Source organism: Eutrigla gurnardus, assembly GCF_963514095.1.
Source record: "Eutrigla gurnardus genome assembly, chromosome: 22".
Classification (NCBI taxonomy): Eukaryota; Metazoa; Chordata; class Actinopteri; order Perciformes; family Triglidae; genus Eutrigla; species Eutrigla gurnardus.
In genome coordinates, this window is record NC_139933.1 from 15,207,251 (window position 1) to 15,226,733 (window position 19,483).

The following is a 19,483-nucleotide window of genomic DNA, read 5'->3' on the forward strand; positions in this document are numbered from 1 at the left end:
CTGACGGACTCATTGTTGCTCCGTCTGTCTGTTGCAGCCTGATTGAACCACTGTGATGAAACAGAGGAAATCAGCCGTTTATCTGTTCGCCTGCTTCCTCTCTCACGTCATGTGAGCTCTGCTGCGGCTGCTGTTTCAAAGTTCAACTGAGAAATCCAGTAAAAAAGGCAAATACTGAGTGACTCATCAAGACCTCGGAGCAGAATGCTGCCACCAGCAACCACAAGCTTGTGATCGAATCAAACGGCATCTGTGAGGAACACACTTTTAGTTCACTCTGCAGCTGCCTTTATTAAGTATGTAGCACTGTATGCAGTCTCACTACTTCCTCATGACACTGTGCCTTGAACTTTGACCCCCTCGCTCATATATCCCGCTCGGAGGATTGTGGGTCAGAATAGCCAGAAGGCCATGGCGGCCTCGCATGCTGCAAAATGAGACTGGATGCAGTGTTTACAAATGTCCCTTCATACAGGCAGCAGGGGCGTTTGGATTATAAGACAACACATCAATAAAGGCAATAAAACAGCATTTTAATTCATGAAAATTCATGTTAAAATTTATTTTCACAGAAACACTCCTCTACTACCTCTACCTATACTGTCATGGATGACGACAACAACAACAACAACAGCATGAAAAACAGGGGTCTGTCTCAAGAAGCAGGACACACAGAAGTTACCTCGGCAGGTTTTGTTCAGTTTGTTTCTGTTATTACATTTTTATAAACATCCAAAACAATTACAGTTAAAGGAGTGGTTCAATATTGGGGGAAATATTCAATCCTGCCCCCTGGTGGTCTGTCTGGTAAATGCAGTGTGGAGGTGATTCACCTGAACATTAAGAGAAGCAGAGAGAATCTAAAATAACTGTTACTTTAAAGGTTAAATATTATATTAATTTTAATTACTGTATGACAGCAGTATTTTTAATCAATTTCATTTGAACTCTGACAAATTGTCTTCTGAATATTGCTCTGTACGCAGGAATGACTGATTGTCCCGTAGACGTTTAAGCGATGAAAAACACGTCATTTCCACTTTGAGGTTTTGGTCTTGTTACTGTAACAAAAACAATGTGAACTCTTTTGGACGTTTACTCAACAGACATCTCCCGAAGGTCTCAATGACGAGCTTCTTCCCAATGTGATGTTATGAGATGTTCTTGGTGTTTCCTTGATGTTGTTTCATCCCAAATGGATTGTATTAATAAAAAAATGTCTCTTTATGTTTTTACATATATTTGCATCCTGTTTCCTTTCCATTCAAGACATTTTTATGAAGCTCCAACAGAAGTTTTTATTGCATTGTTGAAACATTTAGCTTGATATTGCAGCTTTTCTTGATTATAGGTGATATGAGATTATCAGTTTAGTTCACATTGTCGGCCTATGGAGCCGTGATTGATTGAGTGATGTAATTTACCATTGTAACCTGATTGGCCCTTGTGTGTCTACCAACCTATTTAAATAACGACTGCTCATTGTCTTCAAGTAATATGATGAGAAACATATTTTAGAATATTTTATATTCTGAAAAAAGTTTTGTACAAAATTGTATTAGACCTATAAGATACAGTTAACTTACAATAATTCATAACACATTCATCACTGTATTATATTCATATTGCTGTTTTTTTTATAGTGCTTAGTTTCTGTGACTTACCTGAACTCATCGTTATTTATTTTTTTACTGCTGCAATGAGTAAATCTACCAGCAGGAGTCGTCTCTGAAAGAACGTCATCCTCTGACTCCTGATGTTGGGTGTTGCTGTTAAATAGCACACGCCTCGCTGAGTTGAATTAGCTTCATGAGACAGACCCCGGGTCAGTTAAAGAGCTGTGCTTAATCTCCCTGTGAATTTTAACGCAGTGCCCATTAAACATAATCAAGTCAGCTTTTGGTTGAGTGCTTATCTTTGTGCTATTCATTGAATTACCTCTAAAAGTGCAGAACATTCACTGAGTTCATATAATAATTTAAAAATAAAATCAATCATGAGGATTAATGTAGCTGCTAATATCAAACTACATGATTAAAACCTACGTCAGGCACTAGTTCAAACCTCGACTGTGGAGGCTGCAACAAACTTCACTGCACCCCCACCAGCTCCGTGATCGGCGGAGCGAACACCATCAGTTCATGGTACTTGTGGAAGAAGAAGTGCAGGCGGGAGATGTAGCCGTCCTGCTGGTACGGAAGCTGCTTCTCCGTCAGATACTTGGACACCACGGGCTTCACCTGGAGGGTTGAGGGAGACAGACCCTGGTTCAGTTTTACCAGCGGGAAGCAACTGTGATTTCTAAGAAAACAAGTAAACCAGCAGCATCAACGGTGGATTTCACCAAGCTGGATCTAGCAAGACACACGTGGGCTGGTTTACCACAGCTGGATGAACCCAGAATAAACTATTTAGCTGTTATTTAATGTCAATAACCAGATGAAAAGGATGCTGAAATAACTCCATAATGATGGTGATCAGATCAGCTAACTACTTTTAAAACGCTTGTTTTCTGGGTTGATGGCTGCTAGACTATGCTAACATTGTAGCTTCTCCATCAACACTCCAAATAAGGTCATCTCGACATAAATACGGCAGAGATGTTGTTGTTTGGATAGACAGTGTCTGGTGTCTGTAGGGTCACGTGATTTTTTCGCCCAAGTGGAAATATAATATAATTGAGCGTAAATTATGCAAATGTTGCGTATTCTCCCTCATTCACATCATTTGCGTCATTCCTGCCAACTGGAGCCAATGGCCGTCTATTCCCGTCTTTCCATCAACTTTGTAAGTGCTTTTGTATTTTATGTGTTTATCATGAACTCAACATGACCGTTCACGTGACAAACTGTCAAACTTGTTTGTTTTTAGTTTTACACGGGACCAACAGTCCCCTGGGTGAAAGTCTTGTGTTTGTTTGACCCATCCACCTCCCCTCGACCCTCTCTCTCTCTCTTCATACGACATCAGTTTGTTTACCCATAATGCAGCGGGTGGATGCGTAAAAAAGACGGACATTATAAATTGTCTGCAAATTGAAATTCAGACGATTTGTTTGTTTCCACCTCTAAACTCTTTGACCTTACCTTAACAATCCAATAATCTGTGCAAACTGATAACATAAAAATGATCTGGGGGTTTAATCTTTACCTTCAGACACATGTTGTCAGACAGGAAGGGGAAGAGATGGTGCTCCACGTGGCAGTTGATGAGCGAGTGTCCGAAAATCCAGTCCAGTAGGGGGTTCCGCGGCAGGTTCAGGACTCCGTGGGTCATCTGGTAGATCCTCTTCGGCCGGTTGGTCGGCGAGAACATGTGGAGGCCAATGTGCTGCCAATTAGACAGATTGGTTATTTACTGCAATACAAACAATGACCTACAGTTCTCTGATTAATAAAGGGGAAGCATTAATGACACAATACAGTTGAATTTCATTTTATTTCATAAATCAAGAGAGAAGTAGGGTCATTTTTTCCCCCAAAGACTTCCATGCAATCAGAGAAGAGTCGCCCACTGATGGCCAGCAGGGAGAATTCAAGAAGAAGGCATCAGATCAAAATTAAACCGTCAGTGCTTGATAAATATAGGATAGAGAATAAAGGTTATCCTCGGCTCAAAGTACCGGTGAAAGCTGACTTCAGGGGGAAAAAGAGGCCAGCACAGGGATCCAGGAGGGAACAGGTTTTCATTGTGACCCCCCAGAGAGAACAAACATTTTCCCCTGTTGGACACTTGAGTTCACATCAGGAACCTGTGTTCTCTCTAATCCACCTCCATGGACTTTGATCAGAACAATGCACAATGACCTGCGGGACTCGGACTCCAACTGGGAAAAATCATGCATGAATTGTTCCTTGTGATGGTTTTAGTTCCCCGACTGGTCTGATCTCTGAGAACACAATGCTGCATTCAGGTTTGTGGAACAAGAGCTGCACTCACGACTGCCAGCAGTCCAAATATCAGACAGACCAAGACATGCTAAATCCATAGCTTTCAGTCATATGACATGAGATTACCACGGTGCTGGACAGACATTCATGATCCCCAGAGGACGAATCCTACCCACTTTGATGATCACAACTTATCATGGAGCTCTGATATATCTTGACTTTTAGATGGATCGCCATGAAATTTGTGCAGACTTAAAGGTCATCGAGGTCATTTACTGATGTATTTTATCATAGAACAAAAAAGTTAAAATCTCTTACACTTTCGGGAACCACAAACCAAAAATATATTAAAAGTATAAACAAAGGCATTGACTTTGAGATGAGGAACAGGAAGTCCAAAATGCTGACTAATTTCCGGGGTTTGGGACTCTTTACTGCAGCACACTATTAGCACATGCACCCCTGTGGTTTGAGCTAAATGCTAACTGAGCTGCTAGCATGGCTGCTGGAGAACACTTGCAGGACAGTGGCGTATTTTTCACCTGGAAGATGTTGACATGGATTAGAACAAGTTAGCATGCTGACACGCTAAACTACCTACCCTAAGTTCAGCATGCTAGCATTTAGCTGACAGCATCCCTGTGCATGGAGCTAATTGCTAACAGAGCAGTGAGCATAGCTGCTGGGGAACACGTGCTGAACACGTGCAGGACTGTGGCGCCTGCTGCAGGTATTTCTCACCTGGAAGATGTTGACGTGGATGTACGGCAGCGAGAACATCGCTCTGCACACGAGCATGCAGAGCAGAGCACCTGGAGTCGACAGGAAGCCAGAGACGTGGACCAGCAGCCAGTACTGTGAATACAGGCCCAGTGAGACCATCAGCATGGTCCTGACCACGTGAGCCAAAGGGTGTCCTCGGAGATGAGCTGCAAAAGCCAGAATCACACATATGAGAATAAAGTCACACAGACGTGAGAGAGGCGAAGGTGGCGGGAGGACTGGAACAGCATCAGAGGGTAAGAGGTCCGTGTCAACTTTATGGCGATAATCACATTTAATGTTGAAGTATGCGAGTGAACTTGTAAACTGTCCGGCCCCCAGTCTCCGGTCCTTTGGCGCCTCTTACCGAGTGCAACGAGCGGCGTGATGATGGGCACGGCCAGGGGGGCTATGAACAGGTAGATGGAGCGCGGCAGGCAGGGGACCTTCCACACGCTGGAGTCGCCCAGGCCAACGACGTTGGTGTGAGCGTGGTGCATCTTAATGTGACCGTGGACGCCGGCTCGCGCCGAGAATGAGCCGCAGATCTGAGCGGAGGAACACAAGCACAGATGGTTCAAGAACGTCCAAACAACAACAACAAACATGCATCACATGAAACAGATCGGTAAAATGATGGACTTCACCCCTGTTTTATTGTATGTTCCTTTTCCTGTTTGCTTTGATAAGCAGTCAACAGGGCAAAGACCAGCACAGGTTATCATTTTTTCCCCCTAAAGAGCAATCGAATTGTCAGTAAATACACAAATTCAAAGGTACAACAGCTCAATTAATTGATTATTCTTACACTGAGGATATTAAATGTTATAAAACATTGCATTAATCACTCAGTTTACGGCGTCAAACACACCATTCACTCTTGTACATGACACCTTTTTCTAGGCTAAAGTAAATTTGAAGAGAAAACCAGTTAGTTTAGCATACAAACTGGGAACAGGTGGAAAACAGCCAGCTGGACTCTGATCAAATATAATAAAAGCCACCTAGCAACACCTCGAAAACTCACTAATTCACACTTTTATCTTCTTTGTTCGAAACAACATACAGAAAAGACAAGTTGTGTAATTTACTAAGGGTTGTATTTCTTGAGCCACACTATTTGGCAACGACTTCCTTGAGTGTTGTTGTCACTGCGTGGTTGCCAAGCAACAAGCCAAGCCAAGGAACAGTCTGGCACATAACCTCCTATAACACCATGTCTTTTTGTGTTTGTACGGATTAAACAATGAGATATAACATATCAATCATTGACCTTTCATGGTGCTGGTAGGTTGATTTAGTGAACTGCATTGGTAGTGTGGTAGCGACCTATCAATCAGCAGGTAGCCCCGCCCCTAAAGCATCCCCTGCTTTCTGGTCTGTGTGACTCTAAATGGACCATAATGTACTAAATGAACATCATGCTGGATTGAAGAAGACTTGAAACTAGAGATTGAGACCATAAACTCATGTTTACTGAGATAATAAATCAAGAGAGAAGTAGGACCATTTTCTCATAGACTTCCATACAATGAGAGAGGAGTCACCCCCTGATGGCCAGCAGAGAGAATGCAGCTTTAAGGCACTTTAGTGTTTATTTCACTTTCAGAACCGGGAAGTTGCCACCTGCTTTGGACAGACCCAGGCTAACTGTTTCCCTACTTTTCAGTTTATATGCTAAGCTAAGCTAACTGGCTGTTCACTGAAGCTACATATTTACTGCACAGATGTGAGAGTGGTATCAATCTTCTCATCTAGCGCTCGACAGGAAGGCAAATAAGAGTCTTACCCCCAACTATTCCTTTAAGTGCATTGTGCAAGGGAACCTCAGCAGTAGCATCTTTAAGCTAACTGCTGTAAGAATGTCAGAATGAACCTTGCCTCAGGTGTAATGATAGTCTTATTTCTGAACATCTCACCTCGATGAAGAAGACGGCCCAGAATTTCCCCCAGGCCTGCGACTCGCTCAGCGCCCCGTGGCTGGCCAAATGTGTCCCTTTGATAGTGATGACGCCATGAGCCACGCCCATCAGCAGCACGCCTGCCGAAAACCACAGCACCCGGGAGGAGGCCAGTAGCAGGAAGGCTGCGTGACAGAGCACAGGGACCCCGATCTAAATTCATTCATTAACAAAGAGGCCTTCGACTCTGAGGTGTGGCTTTCAAACATGACACGCAGGAAGATCAGGGCGGAGAATGTACCGGTAACTTCATCCTGCAGGTGACTTGTGTCTGACACCGTTTCATTGCAAGGGTTCCTCGTTACATCACAGTGTTTCTATTTACATACATCTGCTGTTTCTTAGGATTTTCTTGCCTTTGTGTTCTGTATTCAAATCTGAGTCCAACAATCACACACATTTAAATATTTCAACAAACAGCTAAACTTCCTGTCTGCTGATTTAAAATGACCTCATTCTGATCATGTTAAGTAATTAATGAGCAGCTGAATCCCTTTTGGCTGAAGAGTCATGTCCCTGGAGATTCAATAAATGCCTCCAGCACATGATATAATGATGAAGTATCAACAAGCCAAATTTGTTCCATTTTACTAATTTAGCAACTGGCTAGTTAGTTAGCTAACTTGCTAATTCCACCCTACTTTCATGCTGCAATTACAGAACACAAAAATGCACCACATGAACTTGTCCCTTTAATATTTATCAGGACTTTACTTGTTTTTGAATTACCCTTCACGATAGCCATCACTCTTTCAATCAGCTAATGCTAATCGCATATATGAGTCATGAGCGTGCTGCATTGTCATGACTACGGTTAGGCAAGTGCCATAAAAGGGTCTGTTTTTTAGTGACAAAATACAGAGTAAATATTTATGAATTAGAGTTGACATGAGAGGCTAGGATATGCGTATGCTAGTTAGGGTTGTTAGCGATATGCAAGGCTGGAGGGGCGTCGCCTAACGTTGCTTTTCTCACCAACTCCTTCCGTCAGGAGACTTTTGAACTAAAATGTCAATTTTAGGACCTGAATCCCACAACACTACTAAATACTACTAATATTATTAGTACTAAATACCCTTAAATATTGGTTTTCAGGTCGGACGTGGTTGCACTGTGGTAAACTATTTGATTTTTAAAAAACTATAATAAAAATGCAACCCAAGCAGCCACCGAGGCTTTTATGGGATGTTTTTTTCATTCCTAACCCAATAAAACGGTGCTAATTTACTGCATCTCCTATTTCAAAGGAGACTATTTCGAGGTGGTAAGTCACAAGCTCTACAATACACAACAACAGATGCCTCCTCAAACGCACCGTAGGACTAAATTCAACTTGAAACAGTCAGGGATATAACGTACAGATGAATTTGAGAAAAAACTCACAAATTATGCAAGACGGAAAGAATGCTGCAGAGATAACAAGCCTGAACCAGGTGCTGCTGAAAGCTATCACTACCAATAATCAAGTGACGTGAGTCAGAATGGACGCCCGTCCTGATCGAGGTCAGTAGCTGACCACTAGTGACCCCCATAGAGGGGGGACCATGGGACTCTGTGAATGTAAAACCGCTATGACAACAGTGTTGGGGAAGGAGCAGCTTTTGTGTTTTAAACATGCTGAAAGTGATTATGTTCCAGACGACGTAAACAAATTAATGAGACTAGGGCTGAAATGATTACATGTATTTATCGCACCATGTTCAAAATTACGATACAAGTATCTGTCAATAATTTATGACAAATTTGACTTGTTTCTGCAACTAAATTGTAAATATTTTCACTTTTTTTGTGTGTTTCGTGACAGTAATATCAATGTTGGATCAGACAAAAAAAGCAATCTCAAGACGTCACCTCATGCTATGGTAACTTGTGATAGAAATATTTCATTATTTCACACCAAAAGATAAATCAAGAAAACAATCAGTAGATTTAAATTATGACAAAAATAGACATTTAATTTCAATCTGACAGTTTGTGCTTGAGGAGATTGTCATTTCCTTTCTGACAGTTTATAGTCTTAATAATGCATTCATTTTGTTTAAAGACCTTTTCTTGCAGAATAGATTCTGCACGTTTTACATGCAAGATGTGATACAATGTTTACCATGTTTTTAGAACATATTTATTACCATCAATATAATGTAAATGTTAATTTGTTTGATCTGCAGTTCTAGTGCAGGCTTTCTGTCACTGCAAGAAATGAGTCTGCGCCATTAAGATAACATAAATATTAAAGGTCCAACATTCTCGGAAGTTCTAGTTTCTAGGATAACTTTTAGTCCTCTTTACTCTCCACATTAAGGACTTTTAAAGAACAGCGGTCTTACCAGGCGGCAGACAGAGGAACGCCACTGCCAGGATGCTGCAGTCGATCCCCCTCCTCTCCCACCAGCTGCTCTCCTTCACAACCTTCTGCACCATCCTCGTTAGCTCCATCATCAGTGACTCTTCGCCTGCCGGCCCTCCGTTCTTCTCCGGATCCACATTCCTCTGGACCAACACATCCCCCGTCCTCCCATCTCCTCCCCTCTCATCCCATCCTCCCCTCCGCTCCTCCGGTACTTTCTGCATGTCGGCTTCCTGTGCTGGTGAACCGGCTCAAAACAAAGTCACCATGCAGTCTGCAAGTGGCCGGTGCTCAACGCTGCCACGCTGCACCCTTAGCATAAAGTCCCCAGGTCAAAGTTAGCATTGCGAAAGTCCTTATTGGCAAAAGGCATTGTCAGAGAGGCCCGGCCCCCTTCCTGCTGCTCCAAGAGCCTCGCGCACCCTCCTCCTCTACCTCCTCATCTCTCTCTTACACTGTTCTCCCCCTGTCAGCTGACTCGCGCTGCAGCCCGGCAGCAGTGGGATTTATTGTCCCACGACCCCGAAGACATTGAGATTGCCCTGCGATGGAAATCCTCAGGAAAAAAGTCCTCACACAGAAGAAAAACCTGCAGCTGCTCAGTTCAGAGTCGAGTCCTCTCTTGTGTCTCATACATTCTGCATGTGGCGTCATCCGCGTGTTGTGTTTCTATGTAACAGCTTCCCCCCTCCCCTCCCCTCCCCTCCCTGTAACCTTGGCAAGTGTCCTGGGAAACGGACGGGGGAGCAAAGAGGTGCTGTTACTGAAAGCTTCAGAAGGAAAAAAAGGGGGTGGGGGGGGGGATGCTGCTGTGCAAGAATCTGGCCTGAGAGTTGGGGTGTGTTTATGAGTTGGTCTATGTGACTCGTGTATATCTGGTGTCTTGGAGACAGGCCAGTGTTCTGGGCTTGCCGCCACGCCGACTGCAGCGTGCTCTTTAAAATATACAGCATGTGTTTTTTTCCTCCAGAGGACAGCAGATACCGCAGAGAGGGGGACATTAGAGCACCGGGCCGCCTGCCAGCTCCACTCACATCCTCCCAACAGCCTTGAACTTGTTATTTTTATTTACACAGGCACTAAGTAATTTTGTCAGTGTGGAGCCACATGAGGAGCTCAGGGGTGGTCGGTTCTCTTTATTTTAACACATCACCTGATACAAAAACAAAAACATAAAATGAACATTCATGCACAGTCATACTCTCAGGACCTCACGTGAAACCAAATACACTGCATGGCAACGTGAGATAACAAGAGTTATCTAGCAGACCCGCCGACCTCACAGGACCAGCACATTGTTTCGACTATTGCATCAGTGTTTGCAGAGCAGTCAGTCGGAGGTCATTTTCATCCATAAATACTAGGTCACAGATGTGAGTGTGCTGTGGAGTAAGATAACGCATTTAAATTAAGAAAGCTGTACATTGAAGATGTGACAAACACTATATTCAAAGGGTTAAGTTAACTACAGTATGCAATGGTAACGTTTCACTGGACAGACTGTGTCCACACATGTGGCAAAGCTTTACAATAAAATGTTCATTACATCTTTTCCAAGTTTCAGTCTGATGCCATGACTCCATGTTACTGACTGTAATGTGGATTAATAACAGCCTGTCAGCAGCATGTACACATAACATCTTCACAGTGTGTTTATCCTGTAAATACAAATACAAATAAAAAATTCTATTCTTAGAAATAACGTGATGAAATAACTGTGTCATGCTACTAAAATGACTTAAAAGGCCTCTTGTTATATCACAAGCCACCACTAGATGGTGCCATGCAAGTTTATCCGAGTGAGGGGAAGTCAAACATGTACATAGTGGTCTAAGCAGCCAAATTAAAGGGAAAAACATATTATATACAGGAGGTAAAATTCTACAGGGAGATGTTAATTTAATGGTCCAAAAGCAACTTTTTGAAGCGTATAATATGCAGTTTTGGTGTGAAGGAGGACCTATTTTGCTCCCTCCCTTTCGTTTAGTGTGTTGTTTTTGTTCATGTGAAAGGTCCACGTCCAAAGGTCCAAAGTGAGTCTCAGAACGAGAGCAACAGTGCTGACAGATCAAATGAACCGAATGGATCATCTATATAATATGCTGACATGTAACAAAAGTGTATCTGGTAGAAAAGGTTAGGGGTGCTTCCATTTTAAAACATAAAATGTGGATTACTCCACGCTGACCTTCAGAGTTCAGTGTCTTCGATGGCCTCTGGTTCGTCCATGGTGTCCAGACGTCTCTTGCACGCATCCAGGAGTTTCTTCCTGGGGCCCAAAGGGATGTGGATGCTGGTGAGGTCGCGATCAGAACAAAGCAGCAGAGCCTCCATGTCGATCTTCTCCCGCCGGAAGATAGCCATGAACTCACCGAGGCTTTGAGAGGCCAGGAAGGTCTCCAGAGGACTGTTCTCTGGCTCCAAGTCCTCATCCAGCCCAACGTCACTCTCTTCCCACGGCAGCTCCTGAAGGTTCCTCTCTTGCAGACTCAAGGCACTGCCAATACTGTCCTCGTCGAGGCTGGGCGAGCGCCGAGGCAGCCGTCCTCGTAGACGAACGTTCGGTGCCCGGCCCACAGGGTCGCTCCCTGCCACGCTCCCTTCATCCTGTGCCCCGATGCCGAACATGCCGCCACTCAAATAGTTCCTCCTGAACACCATGGTTCCGAGTCCGGGTCGGGTGAAGAGGGAATCGTGTCCGGAGTCTGCACTGATCTCCGAGTACGCCGCCTCGTGGAGGCCCGGGTCGCTCATGGCACGGGAGACGGTGTCGGCGTCGTCATCGTCTCGGGGGAACATGTCGCGGATGTTGAGGCGCGACCGCTCCTTGGGGTTGGCGTACGTGCCCTGTTTGAGGAACATGACGTCGTTGCCGAGCTGCAGGCCGGACAGCGACCGCACACTTTTCCTGCCGTCCTCATAGATCTTGAAGGTCCCATCAACCTGCTTCTTCTTCTCCAACTTCTTCTGGATCTTGGCCTTGCCCTTGGCTGTGGAGTGCAGGGTGGCCTGAAAGGAAAGTACAGATGTTACGTATGAAGTATTATTTATATTAGTTACACTTCAGTCTGCGGTTCAACACTCTTGCAAGCTACAATATCGGCCAAGTGTTTCAAAGTTAAATGTTGATAGATATGTTGCTAATAGGCTAGGCTAATAAAAGAGATGACCCGCTGTTGGGCTTATATTCTGTAACCAGCATTGCATCAAATGGTGGAATAAGCAAGCCAATTAAGCTAGTTTGCTAATTCCCCCATGCTTTTATGCAACACTGGTTACAGAAAATGATCCCGGAGTTGTCGCTCTGCAACACTGTGAAGCATAAAGTTGTTACATTTTACTAATTCAGCAGCTGGCTAGTTAGCTAGCTAGTTTTCTTCTGACCCTCTGAAGAGGAGACTCCAGAGACTAGCTAGCTAACTTGCCAGCTCTGGAGATGGACAAGCGAGTTAGCTAACTAGCCAGCCATCCCGTCCTAGACCTCTAGCTAACCTGAAAGAGGAGGGAGATCTTTTCCACCTTAACACAAAGTTAGAGAACATGCACCTGTGAGTATGGCATGTTGGAGGTGGCAGTGTTGAACTTGCGGCTCAGTGTGCTGCCACTAGTGTAGCTAGAAAAGCTGATAGCGTCCATGTTGTCTAAAGCCGCCGAATCCTTCATGAACTTCCTCTCCATGTGTTCGCGGTGCTTCCTCTGGAGCTTTGCGCAGTCTTTGATGCGGCGCTCTGCAGCGCGAAATGCCCGGTCCTTGAGTTTGCCAACCAGCTTGGGGTTGAGGGTGATCTGCTTGGCAGCGATGGAATCCAGGTAGCGAACGCAGTCCATGTGTCCCTTGGCGGCGGCCATGTCCAGCGGCGTGTGGTAGTCGTTGTCCAGACACCACACATTGGCACCGAAGGCCACCAGGAAGGACAGGCAGTTGTGGTGGCCGTTGGCAGCTGCCAGGTGAAGCGGCGTGTTGCCCCAGATGTCGCACCTGTCGGGGTCACCTCTGGAAGACGGGGGGAGGAAATCTCAACATTAGTTGATTTACACATACAATACGATTTGCGAACCACATGCAGAAGAAGACATTTTAAACTGTTAAAGGGTTAATTGTAAGACAAAAACACAGACAACGTTTTGGTAGCGACCTGTCAATCAGCAGGTAGCCCCGCCCCTAAAGCATCCCCTGCTTTCTGTTGGACTCTAAATGGACCATAATGTACTAAATGAACATCATGCTGGATTGAAGAAGACTTGAAACTAGAGATTGAGACCATAAACTCATGTTTACAATGTTGACTGAGATAATACATCAAGAGAGAAGTAGGCCCATTTTCTCATAGACTTGGATACAATCAGAGAGGAGTCGCCCCCTGGTGGCCAGCAGAGAGAATGACAGTTTAAGGCACTTCATATTTGGCTCTTTTGACTCAGAGATCATGAGCCCCTTTTCTAGTTGTCACATAAGACACATATTTAAGTAAAAAAAAAAAATAACATCATATTAAATCATAAGGTCTTCCTTCATAAATTAAGGATAAATTCATTTTAAAAAGGTATTTTTGCATCCTTTTTTTAAAAATCTTTAAGCTTTTTTTCACTCCTCTACCAGGATAGTGAGCTAGACAGCTTTTTCAAGTCTTTTATTGTCCCGTTCCTACTTTTTGAAAGCTGCCGTGCTACAAACGTAACCCGGGTTCACTGAGAAACTCAACCTGATCCTCTTACACTGAAGCACGATGACTCACATGACCTGCAACTGTGTCAGTTCATCTCCTGTGCTGTGAAAATGACACATCACTTGAGTTCGACAACGTAGCGGATTATTTTGATTCATCAGAGCAAAACCCGGTTACAGTTCAGACCCTGGAATGTGTTTAATTTATGCTTTATAACTGTGAGTAAAATGTACAAAAGCACAAGTATAAGTGATGTATAAGTATAAGAGTATAAGCCAATCAAAATCTATGATTCTGATATATTATTTAATTGCAACAAATTATTGATGACTAAATAATGACAGCCTGGATATTTACAGTGCATCTTATCAAATGGCGGTAATATTAGCCGAGGCAACACCTGCTGCTGGATTTGGCTGAAATATTACCATGACAGCAATAAAGTATTACCCAAAATGCTGTGCAAGCAATAACATGGCCAAACAACAACAACAACAACAACAACAGCACACTGTCTGTGTAGTTCACTGACAGACATGAAACATGATGACTCTTTCACAGTGAACAGGACAGTTTTTATATAAGGATGAACTGTGTTTTGAGTCACTCCTCTTCCTGTTTTCTCCCCGCCCACGTGGCCCCGATCAATTATTGAAATGCTGCGGGTTAAACGTGACTTTGCATTATTCATCCCACACACAGGGAGCCTATTTTCTGCAGACACCCAGAGACGCAGGGACCAATATGCCGCCTTTATAAGCATGAACCTTGATTTCCTATCTGAGTGCAAATATCTCATTTGATATTACAGGAAATACTATGTGGTTTATTGTTTTATGTTCAGTGCATCATTAATATCCATTCCTGTCAGCTGAAAGAGCAATTAGACAATTTATATACCAATGGTATAGGCAATAAAAGGTATCAGTAGCACAAAGAGGGAATCTCATATATAACATGACAATCTGCAGCTCGGGCTCAGACATGATACACAAACCTCAAACCTTCTCACAATATGTACCACTGCAAATCAAAATTCATTACTTTCTTTGCTACCGACCAAAACATGTCTGTAGCATGAGAACAGAAAACTCATACTCCCATTCCTGGCCTCCTCGATTGGCCTTTGGACAAAAGGGTGCTTGTTGAGCCCACCTCCCCTTCCTCTGTTAATTGATAACTCAGAGTTCCCATCCAGTCCAGAGCACACAGTTGACTGCACACGAAGCTTCAGTATTTGTCCAGACCCAGAAACCAACCACAACTATGAGGTGGACTACGAAGAACAATGCCCAGTTTTTAGCCAACGTGGCTCCAGAATTGTCAAGAAATCGTTCTGTCGGTTGGCCACATTGAGCCAGCCTGAAATATCTCAACAACTGGATTCATTGTCATATAATCAAGTGCAGATATTCGTTGTCCCCTGAGGATGATGAGAACTGACTTTGGGATTCACTTAATGTTTCCCTTAGCGCCATCATCCAGTCAAAATGGTAATTAGTCCAATACTTTGGTTTCCGAGCAAATACCTACAAAATGAATGCCGTAGGTTTTTCTGCTAGAAAAAGATGAATATGTAAAAAGATGCTGTGTAAAAAGACATTATGTAAAAAGCTGCTATGTCAAAAGACATTATGTAAAAAGATGCTGTGTAAAAAGACATTATGTAAAAAGATGCTGTGTAAAAGACATTATGTAAAAAGATGCTGTGTAAAAAGACGTTATGTAAAAAGATGCTGTCTAAAAAGACATTATGTAAAAAGATGCTGTGTAAAAAGACATTATGTAAAAAGATGCTATGTAAAAAGATGCTGTGTAAAAAGACGTTATGTAAAAAGATGCTGTGTAAAAAGACATTATGTAAAAAGATGCTGTGTAAAAAGACATTATGTAAAAAGCTGCTATGTCAAAAGACATTATGTAAAAAGATGCTGTGTAAAAAGACATTATGTAAAAAGCTGCTATGTCAAAAGACATTATGTAAAAAGATGCTGTGTAAAAAGACATTATGTAAAAAGCTGCTATGTCAAAAGACATTATGTAAAAAGATGCTGTGTAAAAAGACATTATGTAAAAAGATGCTATGTAAAAAGATGCTGTGTTAAAAGGCATTATGTAAAAAGATGCTGTGTAAAAAGACGTTATGTAAAAAGATGCTGTGTAAAAAGACATTATGTAAAAAGATGCTGTGTAAAAAGACATTATGTCAAAAGCTGCTATGTCAAAAGACATTATGTAAAAAGATGCTGTGTAAAAAGACATTATGTAAAAAGATGCTGTGTAAAAGACATTATGTAAAAAGATGCTGTGTAAAAAGACGTTATGTAAAAAGATGCTGTCTAAAAAGACATTATGTAAAAAGATGCTGTGTAAAAAGACATTATGTAAAAAGATGCTATGTAAAAAGATGCTGTGTAAAAAGACGTTATGTAAAAAGATGCTGTGTAAAAGACATTATGTAAAAAGATGCTGTGTAAAAAGACGTTATGTAAAAAGATGCTGTCTAAAAAGACATTATGTAAAAAGATGCTGTGTAAAAAGACATTATGTAAAAAGATGCTATGTAAAAAGATGCTGTGTAAAAAGACGTTATGTAAAAAGATGCTGTGTAAAAAGACATTATGTAAAAAGATGCTGTGTAAAAAGATGCTGTGTAAAAGACATTATGTAAAAAGATGCTGTGTAAAAAGACATTATGTAAAAAGCTGCTATGTCAAAAGACATTATGTGAAAAGATGCTGTGTAAAAAGACGTTATGTAAAAAGATGCTGTCTGTGTAAAAAGACATTATGTAAAAAGATGCTGTGTAAAAAGACATTATGTAAAAAGCTGCTATGTCAAAAGACATTATGTAAAAAGATGCTGTGTAAAAAGACATTATGTAAAAAGATGCGATGTAAAAAGATGCTGTGTAAAAGACATTATGTAAAAAGATGCTGTGTAAAAAGACATTATGTAAAAAGATGCTATGTAAAAAGATGCTGTGTAATATAAGACATTGTGTAAAAAGACATTATGTAAAAAACGCTATGTAAAAAGATGCTGTAATTTTCAGGTAGCTCAGTCTCAAAGAGCTTTGTGACCCCTTTTACTCTATTTTATTTGGGCACCACTTAGACATGAGACATTTGTCTTGTTTTGTTGAATAAAGGGTTTGTAGGAATAGGGTTCCCACTTTAAGTTTAACTTGCATGTCAGATTCTCTGACTTGACTTGAATGCAACTAACATGTAAACAAGCTACAAACTAAATTCCCTGATATTCCATGACTTGACCCCAACAAAATGATCAAATCCCCTGATTTTCCGTGTCTGGACATACTTTCCCTAAATTCAAAATTCCCTATTCTGACCCGTGGGAACCCTGTAGGCAAATAAAACGCTTTTGCTGTGAACTTCAGCTGCTCGTCTCGGCTTCACATCCTCTGGAGCCCATCGCTGGAATCCATCACCGTGACCTTTGTGTCTGCAGCTCATTGACCTTCCACTTCACGGCGTCGCCTTATAAACCTGCCAGCGGCCGCAGCAGCGGCGTGACATACAGCACCCTGCCCCCTTTAGAGAGACAGGCAGTAAATATCATGTCTCCTAAAGCCTCTGATACATTAAGCCACAACTTATCTCACCAGAATATAGACTTACCCCTGAACCCTTTTTGTCATTAGCACGAGGCTTTCAGAGCACAGATCCTATCGTTGGCTTCAGTCAGACGTAGAGCACCAGACCTGCTCCTGTAACGGATTAGCCACGTCTGGACTGGATGTAAAGCCGTCATGCTTCAGATGCATCATCTGCTGCAGAGCGAGTGTTTATGAGATGTCCTGCTGCCAGTGACCTTTTATTCTGTAATCAGGCTGTTAAAATGTAAAGCCCTCCATCTCCAGCAGCACTGATTAAGTTAGCGAAGGGGGCAGGAGCATAAATGTTTTTAATTTTACATCTATATCAGCAGATGAGCTTAATTTATAATATTCAATATATATATACCTATATTTATTTTTGTGAAGTTGGAGGATACTAGAGAGTTTTTATAAGACACGTTTTTAAATATTTGTTTCCATATTTAAAACCTTCTTAAAACAAATTATGTTTGTGATTTGAATAGGAAGAATTCACTTTTAATTCAATAAATATAAAAAGAAGAGAGACTGAATCTCCCTCCACTCGGCTAAACGTTATTTATCTAGTTGTGACGTCATGTTTACCCATACTGGGAGCGTTACTCGGCTGGTGGAATGAAACCAGTTGTTACTGGGTGACAGCTGTGGATGGACCCGGACTCACCCTCTCCCCACGATGAGCCGGAGCGTCTCCAGGTTTCCGTGGTACGCTGCCCACAAGGTCGGCGTCATCCCGTCCTCATCCGGGGCATTCAGCTCCTTCCGTGTGGCCTCCTTCAGCGCGTCCAGGTAGCCGTCCCGGGCCGCCCGGTGGTACCGGTCGTTCATGGCGGCGCCCTCGGCTTCGGCGGCCCGCGGCTCACTCTCGGTTCGGTTCCATGGAGCTTCTAGAGGGTTCGCCTCGCTGTTTAGGCAACTTTTCAGTCCGGGACGCGGCGGGTCCGGAGGGGCGGACGGACGGCCTGGAGAGGCACGGAGCGCGCTGACAGGCTGGTTGCTAGGAGACGAGCACGAGGCGTGCTGGTGGTGGTCATGCAGGGGCGGCGCTATGGTGATGAGACCCGCCCCTTTGACACTACAAGCCAATAGAAAATCGTGTGGGAAAATAGATTAGAATAGAACTAGAATATAATATAATAAAGTGTTATAGATTAGAATAGAATCAACTACAATGGCAGTGGTATTTAGAACAGTGGGGATAAGATCGCCCACAGTGATCTACACTCACGTTAGGATGACATCATCATCTGATATAACAACATAACCTGAGGAAGAAATGTGTTAATATCCAACCATCTGACTTCATGTTACCATAATGACTTTATAGCTCACATTATTAGTTTGCCGTAGCACTAGAATACTAGAACATTTGATTTTCACTGGGACATTAAATTCATTCTAGGTGTCAGTTCTCTGATAACAATAATATTTTCTATCCAGCAACGGACATATATTTAAAAACCTAAATGCGTAATGCATTTTTTTTTTTTTCAAAACATTGTCCTCCTTAATCCTATTAACCTGCAGATCTCTCATAGATTTTCAAATCGTATGGAAATAAGTGAAAATCAATGGGATGCATCGAAACATTCAAACATTCCGAAATGTAAAACACAGCATACGGTTTGCATTAGACGATGATGTTTGTAGCAAATGGGCTAAAACATGCAAAACCAGTGGAAAATTCAGCACGATTCCAAACGGCTGATCTGCAACTTTCACCCAAAATGATGCAGATGTTTAGTGTTGGATTTTACTAATAGTTTTTCTATACAGTAGGGAAATGAATGGTCTACACAATGCGAAGCTGTGATGTAAAGTAGCTGATGTTTGTTTTAAATGGACAAAACCTGCAAAACCATGTGTTTGCTCCAGGGTGTCGAGTGATGTGGCTTTTTGAGGGATTACTACTAATCCAAGAGAGCGATAAGTAACACAAAAAAAGGGGGGGGGGGGGACAAATCTTCCTTAAAGTTTAATTCACAGAACCTTTCAACGTGACCTGAACACAAAAAGTGCAAACAAACAGAGCAATAAATAAAATAGTTCCCTGAAGCTATCAAATAAAAAAGAGAGTCCAGAGAGTCGTGACTGTGGCTGCATCAAAGCCAAAGTAGAGGATTTTACAACTGCATCTGTAAATCGGCTATAAAAATGACTGATATTTAAAAAATGCAGAATATCAGCGCCGATAATCAGTCGCCTTCCTCGTTTAAACTGAAAGCAAACAGAGAAAT

General features: G+C 42.5%; 3 protein-coding genes across 3 annotated transcripts in view; 1 reads left to right on the forward strand and 2 right to left on the reverse strand.

Annotated features, from left to right (window-relative positions):
• The window catches only part of LOC311032598 (uncharacterized protein), a 145,183-nt gene that overhangs the window by 96,316 nt on the left and 29,384 nt on the right, over positions 1–19,483 (forward strand). The gene's annotated exons all lie outside the window — the stretch shown is intronic.
• On the reverse strand, positions 555–9,605 carry fads6 (fatty acid desaturase 6). The gene is made up of 6 exons (XM_084040247.1): positions 8,941–9,605; positions 6,572–6,738; positions 5,020–5,200; positions 4,632–4,819; positions 3,151–3,330; positions 555–2,240 (listed from the first exon to the last, which is right to left on the reverse strand). The coding sequence occupies exons 1-6, from the start codon at positions 9,182–9,184 to the stop codon at positions 2,091–2,093; spliced, it is 1,110 nt and encodes a 369-aa protein (XP_083896373.1). The 5' UTR covers positions 9,185–9,605; the 3' UTR covers positions 555–2,090.
• ush1gb (Usher syndrome 1Gb (autosomal recessive)) lies at positions 10,102–18,254 on the reverse strand. Its single transcript, XM_084039481.1, has 3 exons — positions 17,911–18,254; positions 12,507–12,954; positions 10,102–11,969 (listed from the first exon to the last, which is right to left on the reverse strand). The coding sequence occupies exons 1-3, from the start codon at positions 18,072–18,074 to the stop codon at positions 11,151–11,153; spliced, it is 1,431 nt and encodes a 476-aa protein (XP_083895607.1). The 5' UTR covers positions 18,075–18,254; the 3' UTR covers positions 10,102–11,150.